This window comes from Chanodichthys erythropterus, chromosome 11 (genome assembly GCF_024489055.1).
Source record: "Chanodichthys erythropterus isolate Z2021 chromosome 11, ASM2448905v1, whole genome shotgun sequence".
In the NCBI taxonomy this organism is placed as follows: Eukaryota; Metazoa; Chordata; class Actinopteri; order Cypriniformes; family Xenocyprididae; genus Chanodichthys; species Chanodichthys erythropterus.
In genome coordinates this window covers 53,897,085-53,922,248 of record NC_090231.1, presented here as the reverse complement: position 1 = coordinate 53,922,248, position 25,164 = coordinate 53,897,085, and the positions used below count along the sequence as shown (strand labels likewise).

General features: G+C 35.5%; 1 protein-coding gene across 1 annotated transcript in view; it reads right to left on the bottom strand.

The window, feature by feature from the left end:
- The window catches only part of LOC137030786 (polyamine-modulated factor 1-binding protein 1), a 216,858-nt gene that overhangs the window by 15,411 nt on the left and 176,283 nt on the right, over positions 1–25,164 (bottom strand). The window contains exons 17-22 of the mRNA XM_067401220.1: positions 19,109–19,298; positions 11,308–11,461; positions 8,867–9,034; positions 6,794–6,961; positions 6,540–6,707; positions 39–206 (exon numbers count right to left, since the gene is read on the bottom strand). Coding sequence (XP_067257321.1) covers positions 39–206; positions 6,540–6,707; positions 6,794–6,961; positions 8,867–9,034; positions 11,308–11,461; positions 19,109–19,298 — 1,016 coding nt within the window. The remainder of the gene's footprint in view (positions 1–38; positions 207–6,539; positions 6,708–6,793; positions 6,962–8,866; positions 9,035–11,307; positions 11,462–19,108; positions 19,299–25,164) is intronic.

Below are 25,164 nucleotides of genomic sequence, written 5' to 3'. Positions count from 1 at the left end.
CAGAATATTAGAAATGGTGTTAGGATATAGTGTCTGACCTGAGATACTTTAGCATTGTAGTTCTCTCTGAGAGCGGCCATCTCCATCTTTAGCAGCAGCACTTCCTCCTCTCTGGCCTGCAAGGCTGTCATGTGCTGCTGTGCCCACTGCTGTGAGCGTGAGAGCTGGGTGTGCAGCTCCGCCAGTCGCCCCTCACACGCCCTGGCCTGAAGGGACAGACGGAGAGAGAAATTGGACCTAGTTAAAGGTAAAGTGTGTCATTCTGATGTTAAAATTAGGCATTTATTTGTTGACTTTCCCAATCAGCATAGCTGTGTTAGTTTCAAAACACTGCTTTTTTTGTTTTAGTTTTTTTTAGTTTTTTTTTTTTTATACTTCTATTCATCAAGGATGCATTAAATTGATCAAAAGTGACAATCAAAACATTCACAATGTTAAAATATTTCTATTTTAAATAAATGCTGTTCTTTTGAACTTTCTATTCATCAAATAATCCTGAAAAAAAATGTATCATGATTTTCACAAAATACTAAGCAGCACAATTGTTTTCAACATTGATAATAATAAGAAATGTGTTTTGAGCTGCAAATCAGCATATTAGAATGATTTCTGAAGTATCATGTGACACTGAAGATGAGTAATAATGCTGAAAATTCAGCTTTGCATCACAGGAATAAATTATATTTTAAAATATATTCGGATACAAGGCAGTTGTTTTTAAATTGCAATAATATTTCACAATATTAAATTTTTTTATCAAATAAACAGCCATATATATATATGTAAGCAATAAGGTATGAGAGGCTTTGCTGTATCGTGAATTAGTCACGGCTGTAGGGCATTGTTGTGCAACCCCTTTACTCATGACTTATTCATGATACAGCACTAGCCTCGAGTACCTTATTGCTTTTATAAAACGGTTACCGCACAATACAAATATTAAAGCCAGAAATATGTATCAATGCAACTTTCATGAAGTAAACTTTCACTAATAGCCTTTCACCAGAAAAAATAGTCCTTGACCATGAACAGCAACAGAAGTTACATTATTACGCCATTAGATGGCGGCAAAGACTGTCTTTATGAGTGTGTCAGTCAGTAGCGAAGACTTTTACATTGAAAAGACAAATGCTTTGACTAGCGCTGTCAGTCACGGGAAAACCTCTTAACTGTTAAAAGGACAAGATAATACATCGGACATTTAAAAAGATTTTTTTATTATGAACATAGGACTGACCTGAAGGAAAATGCTAAATCTGAATGCAGGACAGGTAATAAACTCGCTCCATCGATCTCTTTCTCACTGTATTATGTAGAACTAGAAGAGTATTGTAAGCTTCAGTGAACAATATCAATTGAGAACAAACAGTTTATGTTGCTAAAAATGGTTGCTAAGGGTGTTGTGCAATGATACATAGAACCGTTGGGTGAAGTGGTCATTGCCATGTTTTATCGTGAATTAAACACAGCTACTGACCAATCAGAATCAAGGACAGGAACTAATATATATATATATATATATATATATATATATATATATATAAATAAATAAATAATAATTAAATATGTCATGTTTTTACCATTTTCATTATATGTTAAATGCAGCCTGTGAGATTTCATTTAAAAACATAAAAACAACATAAACGCGCGCGTTTGGGGTATATAATATGCTGATAATATTCCTCTGAAAGCAAAGGATACAATATATAAGCGTTGACAATCTTCAGCTGCTAAAATCTCTATCCCTGAACAAATCATTATTACACTCATATGATGTGGCAAATCTATAGCAGCTCACACAATTTTACTTCATATGAGATCTCAGGTTTTCAGCATATGAGAATTCAGCTTAAATTAAAAGGCAGACTAGTTTCATTGCCAGTAACGCTGTCAGCGTGCAAGATGGTGGAGCGCAGTGACCTTTACCCAGAGCGCACACACTGCAGAGGAGAGCCAATAAAAGCCGGTAAAGAATAGGAGAAAGACAATTAAAATGCTGTGTGCGGGGGTGTGTGTGTGTGTGTAAGCGGGCTATGATGTAGTCACCTGTGCAGCTTTATATCCAACTCTAATCCCTCTGTGATCCCACACACACACTCAAATGAGATTCTCGACTCATCAGTTTCTTCAATTCACACCTGATTTATAGATGGGGGCTGAAGTATATTTGCAAACACACACACACACACACACCTCACTGTAATCATAGCACTTCTACCAACACATACACTATATGAATACACAACCTTATGCAACCATAATTATGTGCCAGGCAGACAAACACACACAGAAATGATAGCCGCCTTTATTCTCGCGTCTGTCTCCCCCCGCTTCTCTGCATGCTGCGTTCCACACGACTGGCGGGAATCATTACTGGCCTTCCTCTGATACGGCTGCAGCACCAACAGCAATTATTTTTAAAAGCCAGAGCTGAAAACAGACAACCGATGCACAACACACGCATAATCATTATTTCTGCAGTCCGACCGGTGGCGCAGTGTGTGTATGTTTGTGTGTGCATGTATACATTAGGGCCTGGACAGTGTGGAGACACTTTATTTTTTATTTTTCTGTTTTATTGTTATCCTGCAGAGTTTGCTGACCATAAAATGACGAGGATGGTTATCCAAAACCAATTAGAGTTACCCTACAACACTGACAGCACTTACACAATGAGAGCGAGTGGTTTAAATTACTACACTGGCCCTACTGTCTAAAGGAGCACTGCAGTTCTGCACATATTTCAGGTACTTCAGGACAAGGTGTCACGGAGGGGTTTGCCAAAGTCAGAGAACTCCCTATTTACAAACATCATCGCATTCTTATCAACCGATCAGATTTTAGGATTAGATTTGGGTTTGTGGCTTTAATAACATTATTATTAGCCAACCATTTCCCTCTGAATTTAAGAGGTACTTAAAGGGTTAGTTCACCCCAAAATGAAAATTCTGTCATCATTTATTCATGCTCAAGGTGTTTCAATCTCAAAAGACTTTGGTTCATTTTCGAAACCCAAATCAAGACCTGAGAGGTTTCTCTACCACTTTTGAAAGTCCAGTAACCAAAGGCAAGTTCCACACAGTGTTATTGCACCTTTGTAGGAGCATTCCATACGAAAGTGAACAACTGAATCCCTTCACGAAGGGCCCTTCCACAGGTCTGTTAGCGAAGGGAACAGTCGAAGGTCACTTCAAGGAAGTAATTTAATCATTTATAGTCATGTTCTGCTCTTCGGAGTGAGTAGGGCATTGGGATGCTCACTTCCGATTGGAATTTGACACAAAACTTAGAAGATCCAAAAAGGTCATAAAGGCGTTGTAAAAAGAATCCATATGAAACTAGTGGTTTAATCCAAATCTTGTGAAGAGATACGATCTCTCTCTTTTTTTTTTTTTTTTTTTTTTACATATAAACAATGATTGACACAAATAAACAGGTCAGGGGGGTATTCCAGAAAGCAGGTTATGTGACATACCTGGGTATGTTTAAGAGTAAGTAAGCGGATAACCTCAACTTTCGGTTCCAAAAACGGAGGTAACTTTTAGGGTATATAAGTAGCCATAGCAACTTGCTCTCTGAACATAACCTGCTCCGGAGCAGGTTATGTTCAAGGGTTAGTTAGCTTAAGAGGATATCAGATGCATGTTATATGATCAATATGGTTATATTAATGTATCTAAATTTGTTATATAGTTACAGTTATATACACAATGTTATATTATACAATATATAAATGTTTATTCAATTCTAATATATTAATTTATTTTATTGTCATCTCACACATGGATCTGCTTTTTATCCTTTATAACAGGACATTTTCTATGCTATAATTTCTATAATAAAATACATATCATATATGTGATATATATTAAATAATTAGCATCAAACAAACAATATTAAGATTAAAAAATGATTGCACAACCAACCAATAGGTGGTGATGTGCACCAAGTAGGTTATGTAAATCGCCATTAAACAAAAGAAGAAGAATAAAGTAGAATGGCGCGCATTTTCTTAGCGTCTGTTTCCATGGTGAATCATCGATTCGTCGCTCTGTTGAGAATGTCTTGTGTGTTAACCGGGAACATACTCTGGGTTGGCTGAACTTACTCTCGGATGCATTTTTGGAACCAGCATACCTCGAGTAAGCAAGGTTTGGGTTAATCAACCAAGAGTTCAGGGTATATGTGACAGTAAGTTAACCCTGCTTTCTGGAATACCCCCCAGATCACACACTCAGTAAATAAATAAATAAATAAAAATAAATAAATGATTTGTTGGATTTACTTAAAAAAGCAGTGTCAAGTGGTTCCATGCAACTATAGTCATTTGTAAAAATAACAATTTATTTGTATGAACAAAAGAAATTCAAGTGATGTTGACAAAATAACAAATCATTTGAATGTGTTACTTAATTTGTTTACTTAATAATGTTATGTTGAATTTTTAAAACTTTATTACGTAAGGTGAGTACATTTGTTGACTTTACCTTATTTGCTATATGAAATGCACTTAAAAAAACTCATTGAACAAACTCAACTGAATTGAGAGCAGGAATTCCATCCTATAAACATACATATATGAGTGCTCACATCCTAAACATATAGGCGTCACTCCTCTGCATAATGGTAACCACACAATTCAAAAACATTACAGAAACTCTTTTTTTCAAAAAAAAAAACAAAAAAACAAAAAAAACATAAAATAACACTTTAATCTCTAAATTTACTCTCCTAATGCAGTCCCTTGCAAAGCATGCTGGGAACTATGGATCCACTGCCCAGTTAGTTATGTCAACATTAATTTGCTTAAGCTGACTGAACACTTAAGTAAAGCTGACAATACTCATTTTTAGTAGAAACAACTTAAATTACAGGAGTTTTTAAGTAATGTGAATGAGGATGGTTTGAGTGAACAACAGTGAAAGTTCATTTGTGAAACATGCGTGGTGTGCAAGAACTAATGAGGTTTGTTCTGGCATGTGACACACACACAAACGTCCATGTTTTCATATGCAATGCGCTCTATGAATGTGTGTTTATCTGTGGATAAAAGTCTTAATTAAATCTGTTCATCATATAAAGCAATCGTGATTCTTCTGAAGTCTTGTATTTGACTCATGGATTATTTTATGTCTTTATGAACGTTTGAAGCTTAAAAGTTTCAATTGTGCAGGCCTTCAATGGAGGAACAGAAATCTCTTCATTTGTGTTTAGAAGATGAAAATGATTAAAGTCTTATGGGTTTGGAATGACATGAGTAAATGATGAAAGAATGATCAGTTTTGGGTGAATTATCCCTTTAACGTCATAGGGCCCTATCATACAACGGGCGCAATGCGGCGCCAGGTGCGACGCAAGTGTTTTTTGCTAGTTTCAGCCCGATGCATTTTCACGTCCTTAGCCACGTTGTTTAAATAGCAAATGCATTTACGCCCATTTGTGTGCCCACAGGCGTGCTGGTCTGAAAATGAGGTATGTTCAGGTGCATTGTTGGCGTATTGCTATTCTGAGGCAACTGAAAACGACAGCGCCATTGACCAACTGAAACCTGGTCTAAAGTCAAAGATGTAGTATTTTTTGTACATTTTTTTTTGTTATTTAAAGAGTGCGTTAGTAATATGTGCCTTATTACACACACAGGGATGCACAGCAGCACACAAACATGCCAAATATTAAAAATATTAAAAAAAAAAAAAAAAAAAAAATATATATATATATATATATATATAAGCTTCTCAGTATTATCAGCAGCTATTGCATTTCTCAGGAGCAAAATACCCTCCTCCATCCCCAGCTCCTCCTCTCTTCAGTCAGGATTGGCCTTATTATTTCCCCTGAATCAGACTAATTCTCGAAATATGTGTATGTTAAATCATAACATTTAATGATATCTGCATGTTGGTCCTGTTCTGTTTACCCTAGGGGGATTATTGCTGCTCTCCCTGCTCTTATCCGTGCTAGGCTGCATGGATGCGCAGGGAGCTCTTGCCCAGAACAGAACCATACCGCCAATACAAACTCTATGCATTATCTATCATATTTGACGATAGTGGTCCTGACAGAATTGAATCCAGTGTAAATGTCTTTGGATGAAAACATCTGCTAAGTATGGAAGCTTGTCTCTGCCACTAAATTAAAAAAAATAAAACCGGTAATTGCAACTTTTTATCTCACAATTCTGAGAAATAAAGTCAGAATTGTGAGATAAAAAGTCGCAATTACCTGTTTTTTTTTTTTTATATATTAACTCACAATTGCCAGTTATAAGTCAGAATTGTGAAATATAAACAATTGTGTCTTATAAAGTCAGAATTGTGAGAAATAAACTTTGACTATATAACTCGCAATACTGACTTTATAACTTGCATTTCTGACTTTATTTCTCTCAATTCTGAGAAAAAAAGTCAGAATTGTGAGATAAAAAGTCACAATTACCTTTTTTATTTTTTATTTCATGGTGGAAACAAGCTTCCATAGCTAAATGCATAATGTAACACGTAATTAAATGGCAGACAGGCTGCGCTCTGCATCAGTCTCACCTCCTCCTGAGAGCACCTGCTCTCACTGTGCGCTCTCTGTAGATCTGCACTCATCTGTCTGACTCGCTCCTCCTGAGCCGCCCTCTCCTCTGTCAGCTGGATCAGGCACTGCTGCAGATGGGCCTGCTCACTCCTCTGAGCCGCCACCTCTCGACTGTACTCGGCCAGCTAGAACACACAGAACGGATGTGTATTTTTGTCTCCATTGTGATAGGCACGATTCACATTGACTGTGTCAGTGGAAGAGAGCGTACCAGCTCCATATACTCTTTATGAGAGGCCTGTGTTGTGCTGAGCTCCTGTCTCAGCTCTCTCCCTCTCTGATCGGCCTTGGCTGCCTCTCGTACCCCCTGCCGCCACTTCTCCCGCTCCTGCTCCAGATCCAGCTTCAGCCTGGACACTGTAGCCTGCAGACTGCTCATCTGAGCCATAGAGCAGCAATAATGCAACATTTATCATACACTACCGTTCAAAAGAATAATTTTTATACAGTAATGATGCAATTAATGAATCAAAAGTGACAGTAAAGACATTTATCACTTCTATTTCAAATAAATCCTGTTCTTTTGAGCTTTCTATTCATCAGAGAATCCTGAAGAAAAATATTACAGTTTCCACAAAAATATTAAAGGTGCCCTAGAATTAAAAATTGAATTTATCTTGGCATAGTCAAATAACAAGAGTTCAGTACATGGAAATGACATACAGTGAGTCTCAAACTCCATTGTTTCCTCCTTCTTATATAAATCTCATTTGTTTAAAAGACCTCTGAAGAACAGTCAAATCTCATCATAACACTGACTGTTATGTAACAGTCGGGATCATTAATATGTACGCCCAATATTTGCATATGCCAGCCCATGTTCAAGCATTAGACAAGGGCAGGCAGTATTAACGTCTGGATCTGCACAGCTGAATCATCAGACTAGGTAAGCAAGCAAGAACAATAGCGAAAAATGGCAGATGGAGCAGTAATAACTGACATGATCCATGATATCATGATATTTTTAGTGATATTTGTAAATTGTCTTTATAAATGTTTCGTTAGCTTGTTGCTAATGTACTGTTAAATGTGGTTAAAGTTACCATCGTTTATTACTGTATTCATGGAGACAAGAGCCGTCGCTATTTTCATTTTTAAACACTTGCAGTCTGTATAATTCATAAACACAACTTCATTCTTTATAAATCTCTCCAACAGTGTGTAATGTTAGCTTTAGCCACGGAGCACCATCAAACTCATTCAGAATCAAATGTAAACATCCAAATAAATACTATACTCACATGATCCGATGTATGCATGCATGACATCTTGTAAAGATCCATTTTGAGGGTTATATTAGCTGTGTGAACTGTGTTTATGCTGTTCAAGGCAAGCGTGAGCTCCGGGGGTGGGGAGCACGAGAATTAAAGGGGCCTCAGCCTATATATCGGTGCATAGTTAATGATGCCCCAAAATAGGTAGTTCAAAAAATGAATAAAAAAAAAAATCTATGGGGTACTTTGAGCTGAAACTTCACAGACACATTCAGGGGACACCTTAGACTTATATTACATCTTTTAAAAAGAAGTTCTAGGGCACCTTTAAACAACCCAAGTGTTTTCAACATTGATAATAATGCAGCTAGAAAAAGATTTCGATAGCACTTACAGTAATTATTAAGTTAAACGTTAAGTTAATGTTAGTTAACTAACAACTGTTCGCTCAGGTCCAAAAAAATAATACTAACAGATACAACTTTTGATTTTAATAATGTGTTAGTAAATGTTGAAATTAACATGAACTAAGATTAATAAATGCTTTAAAAGTATTTTTCACTGTTCATGTTAATTAATGTAGTTAATTAATGTTAACAACTGGAAATGTATTGCAAAGTAAAGAAAACTGTATCATGGTTTCCACAAAAATATTAAACGGCAACACTGTTTTCAAATGATGATAATAATAATAATTGTTTCTTGAGCAGTAAATCAACATATTAGAATGATTTCTGCCCACAATTACATATCAAAATATAATCAAATAGAAAACTGTTATTTTAAATTATAATATTTCACATTATTACTGTTTTTACTATATTTTTGGTTACATAAATGCAGCCTTGGTGAGCAGAAGAGACTTATTTTAAGAAATCTTTTAACTTTTAATGTTAGTTTACACCATCATAAAATGTTACAAGATGTAATTTTCAATCTTTTTCTTTTTTCCCAACTAACTCAGTACAATGATCAACCACCAGTTTGTACCGGCTTCGGACGGGTTAGAAACATTGTACAATCAGAATCAGTTTAAGCTTGCTTATTAATATGTGGCATTCCCATAATACCTCTTGGTGGTGTTTTTGCTCTTGGTCATCTCTGGTCTCCAGTTGTCTCCTGCACAGCTGCAGCTGAGTCTGGCAGTTCAGTCCTTCCTCCTGCAGTCTGTGTGTGATGAGCTCCAGCTCAGAAACATGATCCTGGTGTGTGTTTATAAGCTTCTCCTGTTCACACAGCTACACAAACAGAAGGACAGATGACAATCACATTCTTTAATGATATTCATATATTTATTATTTTATAGCTATTGTGAAAAAATCTTGCATTTTGTGAGACAACAACAAAAACAAGAAACATTTTTCCTGGATGTCATGGATGATCTCAAAGCTGATTTGACTCTTGAGAAAAGTCTTTCAGTCACAGGCAGTGTTATCATTATCTTGCACCCTCTGTCACCATGTGTTAATTAATGAATTAGTTGTCATGGTTACTCATTATGTTACTAATTAAAGCACACCTGTTTTGTATTAAGTTCGTTTGCCTGTGTGTTTAAGTCCTTCAGTTCTCCACACATTTGTTTCTTTCCCTATATTGTTGAATTAAAAGCTAATGTTACTATTTACTCTAAACCTTTCTCTTCGTTATCCTTACGGACCAGCTCGTTACAGCGCTCAACAAGTGACAAAAATAATACCATTTTGAAAACAGCCATTGCATTTTATCACAAAGCATTTTGATTGGTCAATCAAACATTATTTTTTTATTTTAAACAATCAGAAATATGGGGGGCAGACATGTAAATGAGGGGGCCAAGGCCCCTCCACAGGCCCCATTGTGGCTACGCTAATGCATAAAACACTTTTTAATTTTCAAAAGATCAAGGCAAATTTTAATCTTCCTGATATAACCCCTAACAGTGCAGAGCATCACAGATAAACTGGAAAGGAGCTCCACGGCTGACATATTTCACTCAGGTGGCTGGCTAAATTAGAGATATACTCCTGCATGACAGATATTAAACTGGGATTAGGGAGATTAATTTAAAACTGTTACTGAGCAAGAGACTTTTTGCATCAGATCTATGAAAGTTTCTAAAGATAGAAAAGTAAATTTACAACCAGATGACAAGGATTCAATTAGGGATTCAGTGTCTAATTTAAACCTAAAAAAAAAAAAAAAAAAAGTCTAATTTAAACCTAACAAATTAAGTTTTAGAATTTAAAAGGGCCCTATAATGCCCCTTTTCACAAGATGTAATATAAGTCTCTGGTGTCCCCAGAATATGTCTGAAGTTTCAGCTCAAAATACCCCACAGATCATTTATTATAGCTTGTCAAATTTTCTCCAATTTGGGTGTGAGCGAAAACACGCCGTTGTTGTGTGTGTCCCTTTAAATGAAATTGAGCTGCTGCTCCCGACCCCCTTTCCAGAAGAGGGCGGAGCTTTAACAGCTCACGCTTCGGTTGCTCAAGAACAACAAAGCTGGAGAATCTCACACAGCCAAAATGAGGATTGTCAGTAGCGGTGTTCAGCCTTACATTGTTCAAACCGGAGTCGACACTGATGGAGAAACTCAGGAAGAAGTTACAACTTTTAGAATGAAACTGGACGTTTCTGAATGGTTAGTGGATAAATTCATGTAGTTGCTGTGGAGTTGATTCAACTCATCCACTAGCATGTGCCGTCATGTTCATCTTTTGTGCAAATCCAGCGTTGAATTGACCCTCGTTTGTGAAGCAGTCTGAAGTAAAATGACTACATGGCAACAACACTCTACTACAACAACTCTTCCTCTTCTCTAAAGCAGCCCAAAATGGCCTCACTTCCTTTGTTGTGTGTTCTCAAGGGCAGGGTTTATGTTAATTTTGGGGTTTGTGATGTCACCAACCCAGGAAGAAGCTCAGTGTAGTTCCTACCAGCTGTTTGTTATAGTCCTTAAAAAGCAATTTCTGTATAAGAAAATATCTCCCTTTGCATTGAACTTTGAGCGTTGTAACTTTGCAGATGTTGTTTATGCTGAAACAGCAACATTACACACTAACTAGAGTTAAAAAAAAAGTGAAATCATAATCAAGGACACTTTAAACATAACAAATTAAGTTTTAGAATTTAAGGGATTTAAAACAAATAAACACTAAAATAAAGAAATGTTTAATATTCAGCAAATTTAGCAAATGTGTGACATTGATGAACATATGAACACCTGACCGTCAGATGTTCTTGCCTCTACAAGATGGATTATTCTCAAATCATGCTGGACATCACAATCATCAGGTTTTACACAAATGTGTGAAGCTCGTGCTCTTCCTCAAAGCCACATACACACATGAGAATGCATCCACCGCATACACGCATACAAGCTTGCTCTGTTCCTCAGGCACACAGTCATCAATACAGATCAATACAGGGGATCATGACCTTACAGAGGGCTTTGTGAAGCACTTTTGTTTAATAATCCTGCCGTTTAAAGCCCTGAATCAGTGCAGGATGAGTGTGAAATGGCTCTCACCTTAGTCTGCAGGGCTGAGAGAGTCTCTCTGCTGACGTCCAGCTCTTCCTGGATCTGTCGTTTCTCCTGCTGGAGTCTTACAGCTTCCTGTTGAGAGTTGAGCGCATCCTGTCTGCTGCTGCTGGCCTCTGCTCTCAAGCGCTCTACCTGCCTCCTGCAGAGAAGAACATGTGTTTTATTTTACCAAACTCCCTTCTCCATCAGTCCTGACATGAGTGCACTATAAAGGAACAACAGATATGAGGAAGTAATCACCGTACCATCCTGCTGGAAATATGCTGGTCACCACTTTATGGTGTGTTTTTTAATGTAGGTCACTAGGGAAGACCAAAGGAAGTAGGATCATACCAAACCAGCACTAACCAGTATAAAGCCAAAAAGTATACTTCACTTTTAACACGTATGCGAAAATCAGCGTATAGTGCACGTGACGCGAATTTCATCATCAGAAGAGTACGCGCCTACTGTACGCGCACCACAGGATTTTGTATCCGCACATACTTGTATGCACAGGTCGCGCATGCGCATTTAATTTTTTTTTTGCAGTAATTAGTTTATCCACAAGGTGGCAACCTTGCCCTGGGGGCGTCGATTCACAAGGTAGTCGAAGAAAACCTGCATCAACAGAACCGACCGGAACACATGCAAGCTACAGCGACAATGGAGGCCTACTTAGACAAGAGATTGTGTGAAGAGGTTAGAAAGTACCCTCATTTGTACAACTCTAGCATGAAAGAATACAAAGATGTTTACATGGGTTGTATCTCGTGGTGAGAGATTGCTTAAAACTGTGCTTAAAACACACCAGTGTATGTCTACAAGTCAAATGAAGTATACTTTGCAAGGCTGTGAGTTCGACTGTGCATGTACACTAGCGTACATGCGAAAAAAACTAAGTATACACAGGGCTTAAATCAGACTGGAATTTATACAAGGGTTTCAAAATTGAAGAAAAAAAAAAAAAAGTTTTATGGATATGAAACAACATCAGGGTGAGTAAATGATAAAAGAATTTTCAATTTTTGGGTGAACTAAGCCTTTAAGCTTAGTCTCGTGTAGCCAGCCAGTATAAAGTCTGGTACACTTTCAATCTTATTCTGGCCAAGAGCTTCTAATTACAGTGGAAAAGTCTGTCTGACTGCCATTTAAAGCAATCAGTCACCGTTTATGATGTTTTTCGAGGCCATTAGGCAGATAAAGCTAAAACAGTTGATGCCACAATAAAAAAAAAAGTAATCAAATAATTACACAACAACAAACAACTGCAAAAATGGGCAAATAAATTACTCTGTTATTATAATTTCGAACCTATTAGTTAGCAAGTCATTATTTTACAGATAGGCCTACAGAAAAATACAGTTTTGCCTGTGGATATCCAATCCACTTGCTACCAACAAAATCCAACAAAAATATTTGCAAGTAATTTTAAAAATTAGATGCTACTTGCAAATATTTACAAATCCAGCGATTAGTTCTCCGTCAAAAATTCTTATTGTATAAACCTTGTATTTGTTTCTTGTCTTGTTCCTGTTGCCAAAACAGCTTGGTGGAATCATGGGCTTGATTCTCAGAGAATGTGTGAACAGATAATATGCAATGTAAGCTTCTTTGGGTAAGAGTGACTGCCAAATGTGTAAAGTCCATTGTGAAAAAGAAGTGCACACATTTGAATTGAATGTGCACCTGTAGTGTACTTTAAATTTTAAAAGTGTTAAAAAAAAGAAACTACTTGCAAATAATATAAATAAACTAATAAATAAGTTAATTAAGTGTACTTAGAGTCGACTTTCATGACTGTTTTTAACACACTTATGTACAGTTTTAAAAAGTGCACTTTGTAATAATGTCAAAACATAAGGAAATCATTATGTTTTAATAATCCTGTCATGCTTTAAATAAGTATGCTTAATTTGATATGTTGACTAATACTAAAGCACAAGTATTTTATAATAATTTTAACTGTAGTATGTTATTTGATAATACATTTAAGGTTAATATATTTTAAATGTGCTAAATTGCAATTCCATCATTACAATGTGTAATTGCAAATATACAAACCCGATTCCAAAAAAGTTGGGACACTGTACAAATTGTGAATAAAAAAGGAATGCAATAATTTACAAATCTCATAAACTTATATTTTTTTCACAATAGAATATAGATAACATATCAAATGTTGAAAGTGAGACATTTTGAAATGTCATGCCAAATATTGGCTCATTTTGGATTTCATGAGAGCTACACATTCCAAAAAAGTTGTAACAGGTAGCAATAAGAGGCCGGTAAAGTTAAATGTACATATAAGGAACAGCTGGAGGACCAATTTGCAACTTATTAGGTTGGATGTGGGATTGGGTATAAAAAGAGCCTCTCAGAGTGGCAGTGTCTCTCAGAAGTCAAGATGGGCAGAGGATCACCAATTCCCCCAATGCTGTGGTGAAAAATAGTGGAGCATTATCAAAAATTGCAAAGTTATCATCATCTACAGTGCATAATATCATCCAAAGATTAAGAGAATCTGGAACAATCTCTGTGCCATTCGCCGTTGCCGGCTAAAACTCTATAGGTCAAAAACAAAGCCATATCTAAACATGATCCAGAAGCGCAGGCGTTTTCTCTGGGCCAAGGCTCATTTAAAATGGACTGTGGCAAAGTGGAAAACTGTTCTGTGGTCAGACGTATCAAAATTTAAAGTTATTTTTGGAAAACTGAGACGCCATGTTATCTGGACTAAAGAGAACAAGGACAACCCAAGTTGTTATCAGCGCTCAGTTCAGAAGCCTGCATCTCTGATGGTATGGGGTTGCATGAGTGCATGTGGCATGGGCAGCTTACACATCGTCAAAGGCACCATCAATGCTGAAAGGTATATCCAAGTTCTAGAACAACATATGCTCCCATACAGACGTCGTCTCTTTCAGGGAAAACCTTGCATTTTCCAACATGACAATGCCACATACCTCATCAATTACAACATCATGGCTGTGTATAAGAAGGATCCATGTACTGAAATGGCTAGCCTGCAGTCCAGATGTTTCACCCATAGAAAACATTTGGCGCATCATAAAGAGGAAGATGCGACAAAGAAGACCTAAGACAGTTGAGCAACTAGAAGCCTGTATTAGACAAGAATGGGACAACATTCCTATTCCTAAACTTGAGCAACTTGTCTCCTCAGTCCCCAGACGTTTGCAGACTGTTATAAAAAGAAGAGGGGATGCCACACAGTGGTAAACATGGCCTTGTCCCAACTTTTATGAGATGTGTTGATGCGATGAAATTTAAAATCAACTCATTTTTCTCTTAAAATGATACATTTTCTCCGTTTAAACATTTGATATGTCATCTATGTTGTATTCTGAATAAAATATTGAAATTTGAAACTTCCACATCATTGCATTCTGTGCATTCTCATACAGTGTCCCAACTTTTTTGGAATCAGGTTTGTATTTAAATACGGTATACAAATTTTAATAGAAATGACAGTAACGCTTTATTTTAAGGTGTCCCTGTTAAAATGTAATTATACATTTAAGTAATATTAATTAACTACATGTACTTATTATAGGGTTAGGATTATGATTAGATAAGCACAGTAGTCTAGTACTATAGTATAGTAGTCCTATAGTAAACTACATGTAATATGTAACAAGGACAATGTAAAATAAAGTGTTACCAAAATGACAGTAAAAAAATATTTCAGTTCATATATATTTGCTACTACATTCAGCAGTACAATTCAACCATACTTCAAAGACAAAAGAATTATGATATATAATTCTTAAAAGTATGCAAAAGTGTCCTTTTTCACAAGGGGTTGTTTAACAGCCAACCATTCTTGTGTGCAATATACATCAGATGATTAGTGGGCTGTCTGAAGCCAAGTCTAGTTGGTCTTTTTAGCAGGGCATGGAGTGCAGGATTTTTATTTACAGAAAAAATTGTGTATGGGCATGAGAGAATGAGACACTTCGGTCCACAGGAAAACATCTTCACCTTGACTAGTCAGTCAAACAGACCAGAACACATCTTAATTGAGGCATGATAACATGTAGGAATGGTAAGCACGAGAGAGAGGTTCGATTTAATTAGAGAAGGCAAGCATGAATATTTAATGAGCGGGGGTGAAACTAATTACGAGAGCAGGGCGACGATGAGCTCATGCACCGTTTCAGCATGGATCAACAAATCACACCCAACTACAACAAATCAGACCCACCACAGCGTCTCAAATCACTCCCAAAACACTGGAAATCCAAGAGAAAAACTTATGGCAGCAGAAATGAGAGGTATTGACCAACCCAAACCTTCAGAAGAAACCCAAGTGAAAGACAGTCCTAAAGAGGGTGTCTGGGCACTGAAGCAGGCTGTTGACTAGGTGATGTGTCACTTTTTCAGGAGGTGAAGAGCATGGGGAGATTCCGCAAAAGCCCCACGTGGCTCTCTTACCTCTTTCTCTGCCATTGGCGAAGCGACCACGGTAACAGCTAATCGATCGCTCGCGAAATCCCCCAGCACGCCCTCGCCGGGAATGATCAATATCCCTAGCAATTAGAATCCCCTATCTGCATGGCTGCAGGGACCTCGGGGTAGATCTGTGGCCCACAAACACCCAATTTAGTCCTCAACTTACCACTTAATTACTAAATCCTCTGTAATGTGTATTGGCAGATGGGAAGTTGTGCTACGCACCAGCGGATGGCTGACTGAACAAGAGACCTTTGGCAAGGTGCTAGTTAAGATGCGCTTGCTCGTCTTCTTCCAGCCAGTTAAACATCTGATTTCAAACATGGATCCAGACCCACGGTGATTCCTCCATTGAGCGGCACACCTTCTCATAGGAGGGCAGCGCGGGAGGTAAAAGTAGCAAAAACACACTCTGAACCGTCCTGAGAATTGCAGCTTCGCTTAATAACACTCAATTAGTGTCAGAGACAGTGACGGAGTGGACTGTGCTCATACTCAGGACATGTAAGAGCTGTTGGCTCATTGTGAACATGATTTAAAGAGATTGTTCACCCAAAAATGAAAATTATCCCATGATTTACTCACCCACAAACCATCCTAGGTGTATGTGACTATCTTCTTTCAGACAAACACAATTGGAGATATATTTAAAAATATCCTGGCTCTTCCAAGCTTTATAATGGTAGTGAATGGGGGGCGTGTTTTGAAGCCCCGCAAAAATGCATCCTTCCATCATAAATATAATCCATACAGCTCCAGGGGGTTATTAAAGACCTTCTGAAGCAAAGCTCTGATTGTGTTTGTCTGAAAGAAGATAGTCAAATACACCTAGGATGGCTTGAGGGTGAGTAAATCATGGGATAATTTTCAATTTTAGGTGAGCTAACCCTTTAAGTCTCAATCCCAGTTTTATCCTATCTCCCCCTAACTGATGCTCAGTGTTGGGCATGTTACTTTAAAAAAGTAATTAGTTATAGTTACTGGTTACTTCTCACAAATAGTAACTGAGTTACATCATTATAAAAGTAACTAATTACCAGGAAAAGTAACTATTGCGTTACTTAAAAAAATAAAATAAAATATGTCAAATAACTTGGATGCCCCTAATATTAAATATAAGTCTAAAAATAAATTATTCTTGATCCGACTCCTGATTTATGATCTGCTCTTGCTCATGACATGAAATTTCTCTACTATACTATATGTGTTGTATTAAAGAAAATGTAGTTTCATATTTATGTTTAAATAGTCCTATGTTATGTTTTAAATTCATCTATTTGATTATGAAAATTGAACAGATGCATCATAAGATGCGCAATATATCGGGAGGAGTGGGTCAGACATGATTTTGACCACTTCATTAAGTTTTGTTTTGTAGAAAGCCTTTCTTTAAAGTGAATTTCATTTTGTAAAAATTGTATCTTAATTTTATTCAATGTTTCATCAACCAATTGCCTGGATTTAATAAATAAGAGGTAAATATAACAGACAATGTAATCATGACATGGAGGCGCCGGCGCGATCACTGGCGCGTGAACTGGAGCGCGTCTTAAAGGCTAAATGAACCAAAACTCAGCATATAGGCTGCTTGCCTCACAGACATGAGAGAAATATCTATAGAAAATTTGAAATATCTACTTTAAAACAAAATAATTAAAAACTAAAAGAAATAGGTTACTCTGATTATGTAATCTGAATGAAATATGCATTCTTAGTTGCCTATGCAGAGATGATGAGAGTCAGCAATGTCAACTTCATCTTTGCACCCGACACTGATTCAGAAACATTTCTTTATTAATAAACAATTCAAATGTATCCTTGCTGTTTTCGTCACATTCATAATCATTACTTTTGCCAGTTCTTTATGGCAAGCTTTATGCATGCGCTTGAGTGCTATATAGCCTATATTACGTAAACGCTTGTCATTATGGTTTATTCTCTCCAGTATTTAAGAAATTAAATTAATAAAAATGTGCTTAGTCAACTAGTGGCTTAAATGAACAACTACTAGTCGACTAGAAAAAAAACTATTTCACATATTTTCGATCCAGCATGTCACAAAGGGTATTCTGGTTTGAGACAGAGACACACACACACACACACACACACACACACACACACACACACACACACACACACACACACACACACACACACACACACACACACACACACACACACACACACACACACACACACACACACACACACACACACACACACACACACACACACACACACACACACACACACACAGAGCATCGTACATTATTAAAAGTTTAAAATTATATTTGTGTATGACTAACCCCAACACACACCAGAGAAAAAAACTTTGCAAGTCCTATGGCTGAGAGAGAGCCTACTTGGATGAAAACCGCTTCAGTGAGGTCAATTATAATAACGGCGCATTTTTTTTGTCAGTAACGGTAAAGGCGTTGTAACGGGAGAAAGAGTAATTTGTTTGATTACTCGTTGCTGAAAAAAGTAACGCTGTTAGTAACGCTGTTTATTTATAACACCGTTATTCCCATCACTGCTGATGCTGCATGCACCATTGTGTTTGGTACGTTTTTGTCTTCAAACCAACTTTGGTCTCCAGCCTACAAACTTTAAATCCCATCTGGCTAGCACAATTCCCATAATGTTTACGCGTTAGATCAGTAGGGGGTCTTTTCTGGCTGTTCGAAATGTGTTTTCGACTATTCTCTCTATTCTCATTCTTCCATAGAGCATCATGGGAAATGTAGTTTCAAATTCTTAAGTTCATTTTAAATGACTAACTTATTTTCTATAAAGACCCATAAAGATTAATCCTTAAAGATTAGCTTGCATTTAACCTGAAATATTTCTACAATAGACCTGCCCCAAACTTGGAAATTCAGGGCTCAAAGAAAATCCAGAGTTCCCCACTGGTAATACTGGCATTGTGGTGGCGTTCATGTGCGCTCATCTGGTAAATACGATCATTCAGACATGACTTGAAGGCAGTATAAAGCTGAGAAATTTAATCGGCTCATAGCTTCGCTAGCAGCCTTAATATGAGTGTGATATGAGAGTGTCATCAGAGTTTGGAAAGCTGTCTGCTGTACTATGCAGTCCAAATAATCACTCAAACTGCATTTGAGCACACTGGAAAAACAGGCCATGCTGATCTTTGCTCACAGGTGTTCAATTCTGAACACTGAACCATTTTTAAAACAATTTGAGTAACATGCAAGAATACACGGTTACTTTTGAATGGCTACAATGTTTTTTTTCCCCATATAATGGTGTAGATATGGTATCAACGAGCAGGGGCTAACCGAACCAAAAAGACCCCCTGGTTTGAGCTTACCGTGAGTCCTGCAGCTCCTGCTGGCTGTTTTCCAGACTGTCTGTTATTCTCTTGAGCTCTGCCTGCAGTCTCCTTTGGGCTTTCTCTGCCCGCACCACCTCCACCACACGCTCAGAGAGCTGCTCCTGAGCCAGGCGCTGACCTCCCTCAAACAGCTGCACCTTCTCCTGCTGCCGCGTCAGCTCCTGGGCTAAAACACACGCACATATAAATCTGTGAAGACCTCACCTCAAGAGAGTGTCAGAGTTTTGGATTTGTATAAAAATATATATGTACAACTATTCAAAAGTTTGGGGTTCGTAAAATATTTAGAATTTTTTTTTTTTTTAAGTTTCTTAAGCTCCTCAAGGCTGCATTTATTTGATCAAAAATACAGTAAAAACAGTAATAGTAATACTGAGATATATTATTACCATATGAAATAAATGTTTTCTATGGAAGCTTGTTTCTGACATTTTTCTCAGAATTGCGAGACATAAAGTCAGAATTGTGAGATATAAAGTCAGAATTGTCTGATATAAAGTCAGAATTGTCTGATATAAAGTCAGAATTGAGAGATATAAAGTCAGAACTGTGAGATATAAAGTCAGAATTGTGAGATATAAAGTCAGAATTATGAGTTATAAAGTCAGAATTGTGTGATTTAAAGTCAGAATTACGAGTTATAAAGCCAGAATGGTCTGTTATAAAGTCAGAATTGTGAGATATAAAGTCAGAATTACGAGTTATAAAGCCAGAATGGTCTCTTATAAAGTCAGAATTGTGTGATTTGAAGTCAGAATCGTCTGATATAAAGTCAGAATTGTGAGTTTTAAAAGTCAGAATTGTGAGATATAAAGTCAGAATTGTGAGATATAAAGTCAGAATTGTGAGATATAAATTCAGAATTGTCTGATATTAAGTCAGAATTGTGAGTTATAAAGTCAGAATTGTGAGTTATAAAGTCAGAATTGTCTGATATAAAGTCAGAATTGTGAGATATAAAGTCAGAATTGTCTGATATTAAGCCAGAATTGTGAGTTATAAAGTCAGAATTGTGAGTTATAAAGTCAGAATTGTGAGATATAAAGTCAGAAATGTGAGATATAAAGTCAGAATTGTGAGATCTAGTCAGAATTGTGAGTTTTAAAAGTCAGAATTGTGAGATATAAAGTCAGAATTGTGAGATATAAAGTCAGAATTGTGTGATATAAAGTCAGAATTGTGAGTTATAAAGTCAGAATTGTGAGTTATAAAGTCAGAATTGTGAGTTATAAAGTCAGAATTGTCTGATATAAAGTCAGAATTGTGAGATATAAAGTCAGAATTGTCTGATATTAAGCCAGAATTGTGAGTTATAAAGTCAGAATTGTGAGTTATAAAGTCAGAATTGTGAGTTATAAAGTCAGAATTGTGAGATATAAAGTCAGAATTGTGAGTTATAAAGTCAGAATTGTGAGATATAAAGTCAGAAATGTGAGTTATAAAGTCAGAATTGTGAGTTATAAAGTCAGAATTGTCTGATATAAAGTCAGAATTGTGAGATATAAAGTCAGAATTGTGAGATATAAAGTCAGAATTATGAGATATAAAGTCAGAATTGTCTGATATAAAGTCAGAATTGTGAGATATAAAGTCAGAATTGTGAGATATAAAGTCAGAATTGTGAGTTATAAAGTCAGAATTGTGAGATATAAAGTCAGAAATGTGAGTTATAAAGTCAGAATTGTGAGTTATAAAGTCAGAATTGTCTGATATAAAGTCAGAATTGTGAGATATAAAGTCAGAATTGTGAGATATAAAGTCAGAATTATGAGATATAAAGTCAGAATTGTCTGATATAAAGTCAGAATTGTGAGATATAAAGTCAGAATTGTGAGATATAAAGTCAGAATTGTCTGATATAAAGTCAGAATTGTGTGATTTAAAGTCAGAATTATGAGTTATAAAGTCAGAATTGTGTGATTTAAAGTCAGAATTACGAGTTATAAAGCCAGAATGGTCTGTTATAAAGTCAGAATTGTGAGATATAAAGTCAGAATTACGAATTATAAAGCCAGAATGGTCTGTTATAAAGTCAGAATTGTGAGATATAAAGTCAGAATTGTGAGATATAAAGTCAGAATTGCGAGATATAAAGCCAGAATGGTCTCTTATAAAGTCAGAATTGTGAGATATAAAGTCAGAATTATGAGTTATAAAGTCAGAATTGTGTGATTTAAAGTCAGAATTACGAGTTATAAAGCCAGAATGGTCTGTTATAAAGTCAGAATTGTGAGATATAAAGTCAGAATTACGAGTTATAAAGCCAGAATGGTCTCTTATAAAGTCAGAATTGTGTGATTTGAAGTCAGAATCGTCTGATATAAAGTCAGAATTGTGAGTTTTAAAAGTCAGAATTGTGAGATATAAAGTCAGAATTGTGAGATATAAAGTCAGAATTGTGAGATATAAATTCAGAATTGTCTGATATTAAGTCAGAATTGTGAGTTATAAAGTCAGAATTGTGAGTTATAAAGTCAGAATTGTCTGATATAAAGTCAGAATTGTGAGATATAAAGTCAGAATTGTCTGATATTAAGCCAGAATTGTGAGTTATAAAGTCAGAATTGTGAGTTATAAAGTCAGAATTGTGAGTTATAAAGTCAGAATTGTGAGATATAAAGTCAGAAATGTGAGATATAAAGTCAGAATTGTGAGATATAGTCAGAATTGTGAGTTTTAAAAGTCAGAATTGTGAGATATAAAGTCAGAATTGTGAGATATAAAGTCAGAATTGTGAGATATAAAGTCAGAATTGTGTGATATAAAGTCAGAATTGTGAGTTATAAAGTCAGAATTGTGAGTTATAAAGTCAGAATTGTGAGTTATAAAGTCAGAATTGTCTGATATAAAGTCAGAATTGTGAGATATAAAGTCAGAATTGTCTGATATTAAGCCAGAATTGTGAGTTATAAAGTCAGAATTGTGAGTTATAAAGTCAGAATTGTGAGTTATAAAGTCAGAATTGTGAGATATAAAGTCAGAATTGTGAGTTATAAAGTCAGAATTGTGAGATATAAAGTCAGAAATGTGAGTTATAAAGTCAGAATTGTGAGTTATAAAGTCAGAATTGTGAGATATAAAGTCAGAATTGTGAGTTATAAAGTCAGAATTGTGAGATATAAAGTCAGAATTGTGAGTTATAAAGTCAGAATTGTGAGTTATAAAGTCAGAATTGTCTGATATAAAGTCAGAATTGTGAGATATAAAGTCAGAATTGTCTGATATTAAGCCAGAATTGTGAGTTATAAAGTCAGAATTGTGAGTTATAAAGTCAGAATTGTGAGTTATAAAGTCAGAATTGTGAGATATAAAGTCAGAATTGTGAGTTATAAAGTCAGAATTGTGAGTTATAAAGTCAGAATTGTGAGATATAAAGTCAGAATTGTGAGATATAAAGTCAGAATTGTGAGATATAAAGTCAGAATTGTGAGTTATAAAGTCAGAATTGTCTGATATAAAGTCAGAATTGTGAGATATAAAGTCAGAATTGTGAGATATAAAGTCAGAATTATGAGATATAAAGTCAGAATTGTCTGATATAAAGTCAGAATTGTGAGATATAAAGTCAGAACTGTGAGATATAAAGTCAGAACTGTGAGATATAAAGTCAGAATTGTGAGATATAAAGTCAGAATTGTGAGATATAAAGTCAGAATTGTCTGATATAAAGTCAGAATTGTGTGATTTAAAGTCAGAATTATGAGTTATAAAGTCAGAATTGTGTGATTTAAAGTCAGAATTACGAGTTATAAAGCCAGAATGGTCTGTTATAAAGTCAGAATTGTGAGATATAAAGTCAGAATTACGAATTATAAAGCCAGAATGGTCTGTTATAAAGTCAGAATTGTGAGATATAAAGTCAGAATTGTGAGATATAAAGTCAGAATTGCGAGATATAAAGCCAGAATGGTCTCTTATAAAGTCAGAATTGTGAGATATAAAGTCAGAATTGTGAGTTTTAAAAGTCAGAATTGTGAGATATAAAGTCAGAATTGTGAGATATAAAGTCAGAATTATGAGATATAAAGTCAGAACTGTGAGATATAGTCAGAATTGTGAGATATAAAGTCAGAATTGTGAGATATAAAGTCAGAATTGTCTGATATAAAGTCAGAATTGTGTGATTTAAAGTCAGAATTGTGAGATATAAAGTCAGAACTGTGAGATATAAAGTCAGAATTGTGAGATATAAAGTCAGAATTGTGTGATTTAAAGTCAGAATTGTGAGATATAAAGTCAGAATTGTGAGATATAAAGTCAGAATTGTCTGATATAAAGTCAGAATTGTGAGATATAAAGTCAGAACTGTGAGATATAAAGTCAGAATTGTGAGATATAAAGTCAGAATTGTCTGATATAAAGTCAGAATTGTGTGATTTAAAGTCAGAATTACGAGTTATAAAGCCAGAATGGTCTGTTATAAAGTCAGAATTGTGAGATATAAAGTTAGAATTGTGAGATATAAAGTCAGAATTACGAGTTATAAAGCCAGAATGGTCTGTTATAAAGTCAGAATTGTGAGATATAAAGTCAGAATTGCGAGATATAAAGCCAGAATGGTCTCTTATAAAGTCAGAATTGTGTGATTTAAAGTCAGAATTGTCTGATATAAAGTCAGAATTGTGAGTTATAAAGTCAGAATTGTGTGATTTAAAGTCAGAATTGTGAGATATAAAGTCAGAATTGTGTGATTTAAAGTCAGAATTATGAGTTATAAAGTCAGAATTGTGTGATTTAAAGTCAGAATTGTCTTTTGAGGGAAAAAAGACTGAGGTTTTATCTTCAGTTCTCAGAAAAAAACAAAAACAAATCTGAATTGTGAGATAAAAAGTCACAATTACCTTTTTTATTTTTTATTCAGTGTTGGAAACAAGCTTCCATAGTTTTCTATTTTAATGTTTTAAAATATGATTTTTTCCTTTCATGGCAAAGCTGAATTTTCAGCATCATTATTTTTGATAACTTAGTATTGGTGCTCAATTATTACGTTCTTTTTATTATCAATGTTGAAAAGTGTTTTTTTGAAAACTCTATTTTTGTGAAACGTGATACATTTTTTTTTTCAGTAATCAATAATAGTTCAATAATTTAATAATTTCCATTTTAAAATATATTGAAATATATTCACATTATTACTGTTTTTACTGTATTTTTCATCAAATAAATGCAGCCTTGGTGAGCATAAGAGACTTATTTCAAAAACAAAAACAATTTTTATTATTCTAAACCTTGACCTGTAGTGTGTGTACATATATACCATTCAAAAGTTTGGTGTCAGTAAGATACATGTATGATATATCTTACATATATATATATATATATATGCTAATCCCTTTCCAGGGTATACAATGGTCACATCTGCCTCTGTTTACTGGGATGAGGATATTGTTTCTAATGAGCATCATTCCCACAGTGGCATGTGTTAAAATGTGTATGTATCTGATGGCTGGAGGCTCTGAATTGATGGCCTGTTTCATTTCAGACGGGACACTCAGACTGCTGGAGAACACAAACAGGTGAACACACATACTCTGAAAAACCCACTATCACACAGATTTAAATGCAATTGCTTTTCTCTTGCAAAATCAAGAGAAAATCATTGCCCAGCTGAAATGACCAAATCGGACCAGCATGAATGTTCATGGTCGTCAAAGCAAGCACTTCAATCCGAGCTTCTGTTTACAATATTTGTTGTGCTATTTGTATGTACATTGATTAATGTTTACATGTGAATTAAATCTGTTTGTTATATAAAGCGATCACGTCTCTTCAGAAGACTTGGATTAAAGCACTCGTTTCATATGGATTACTCTTATTCTCTTTATTATCTTTTTCAATGGAGGAACAGAAATCTCTCAGGTTTCATTAAAAATATCTTAGTTTGTGTTTCGAAGATGAACAAGAATCTTATGGGTTTGGAATGACATGAGAGAGAGAGTAAATAATGACAGAATTTTCATTTTTGAGTACTATCCGTTTAAGTATCCGTTATCCGTTACTATCCGTTATCCGTTTTTTATTTCATTACATAC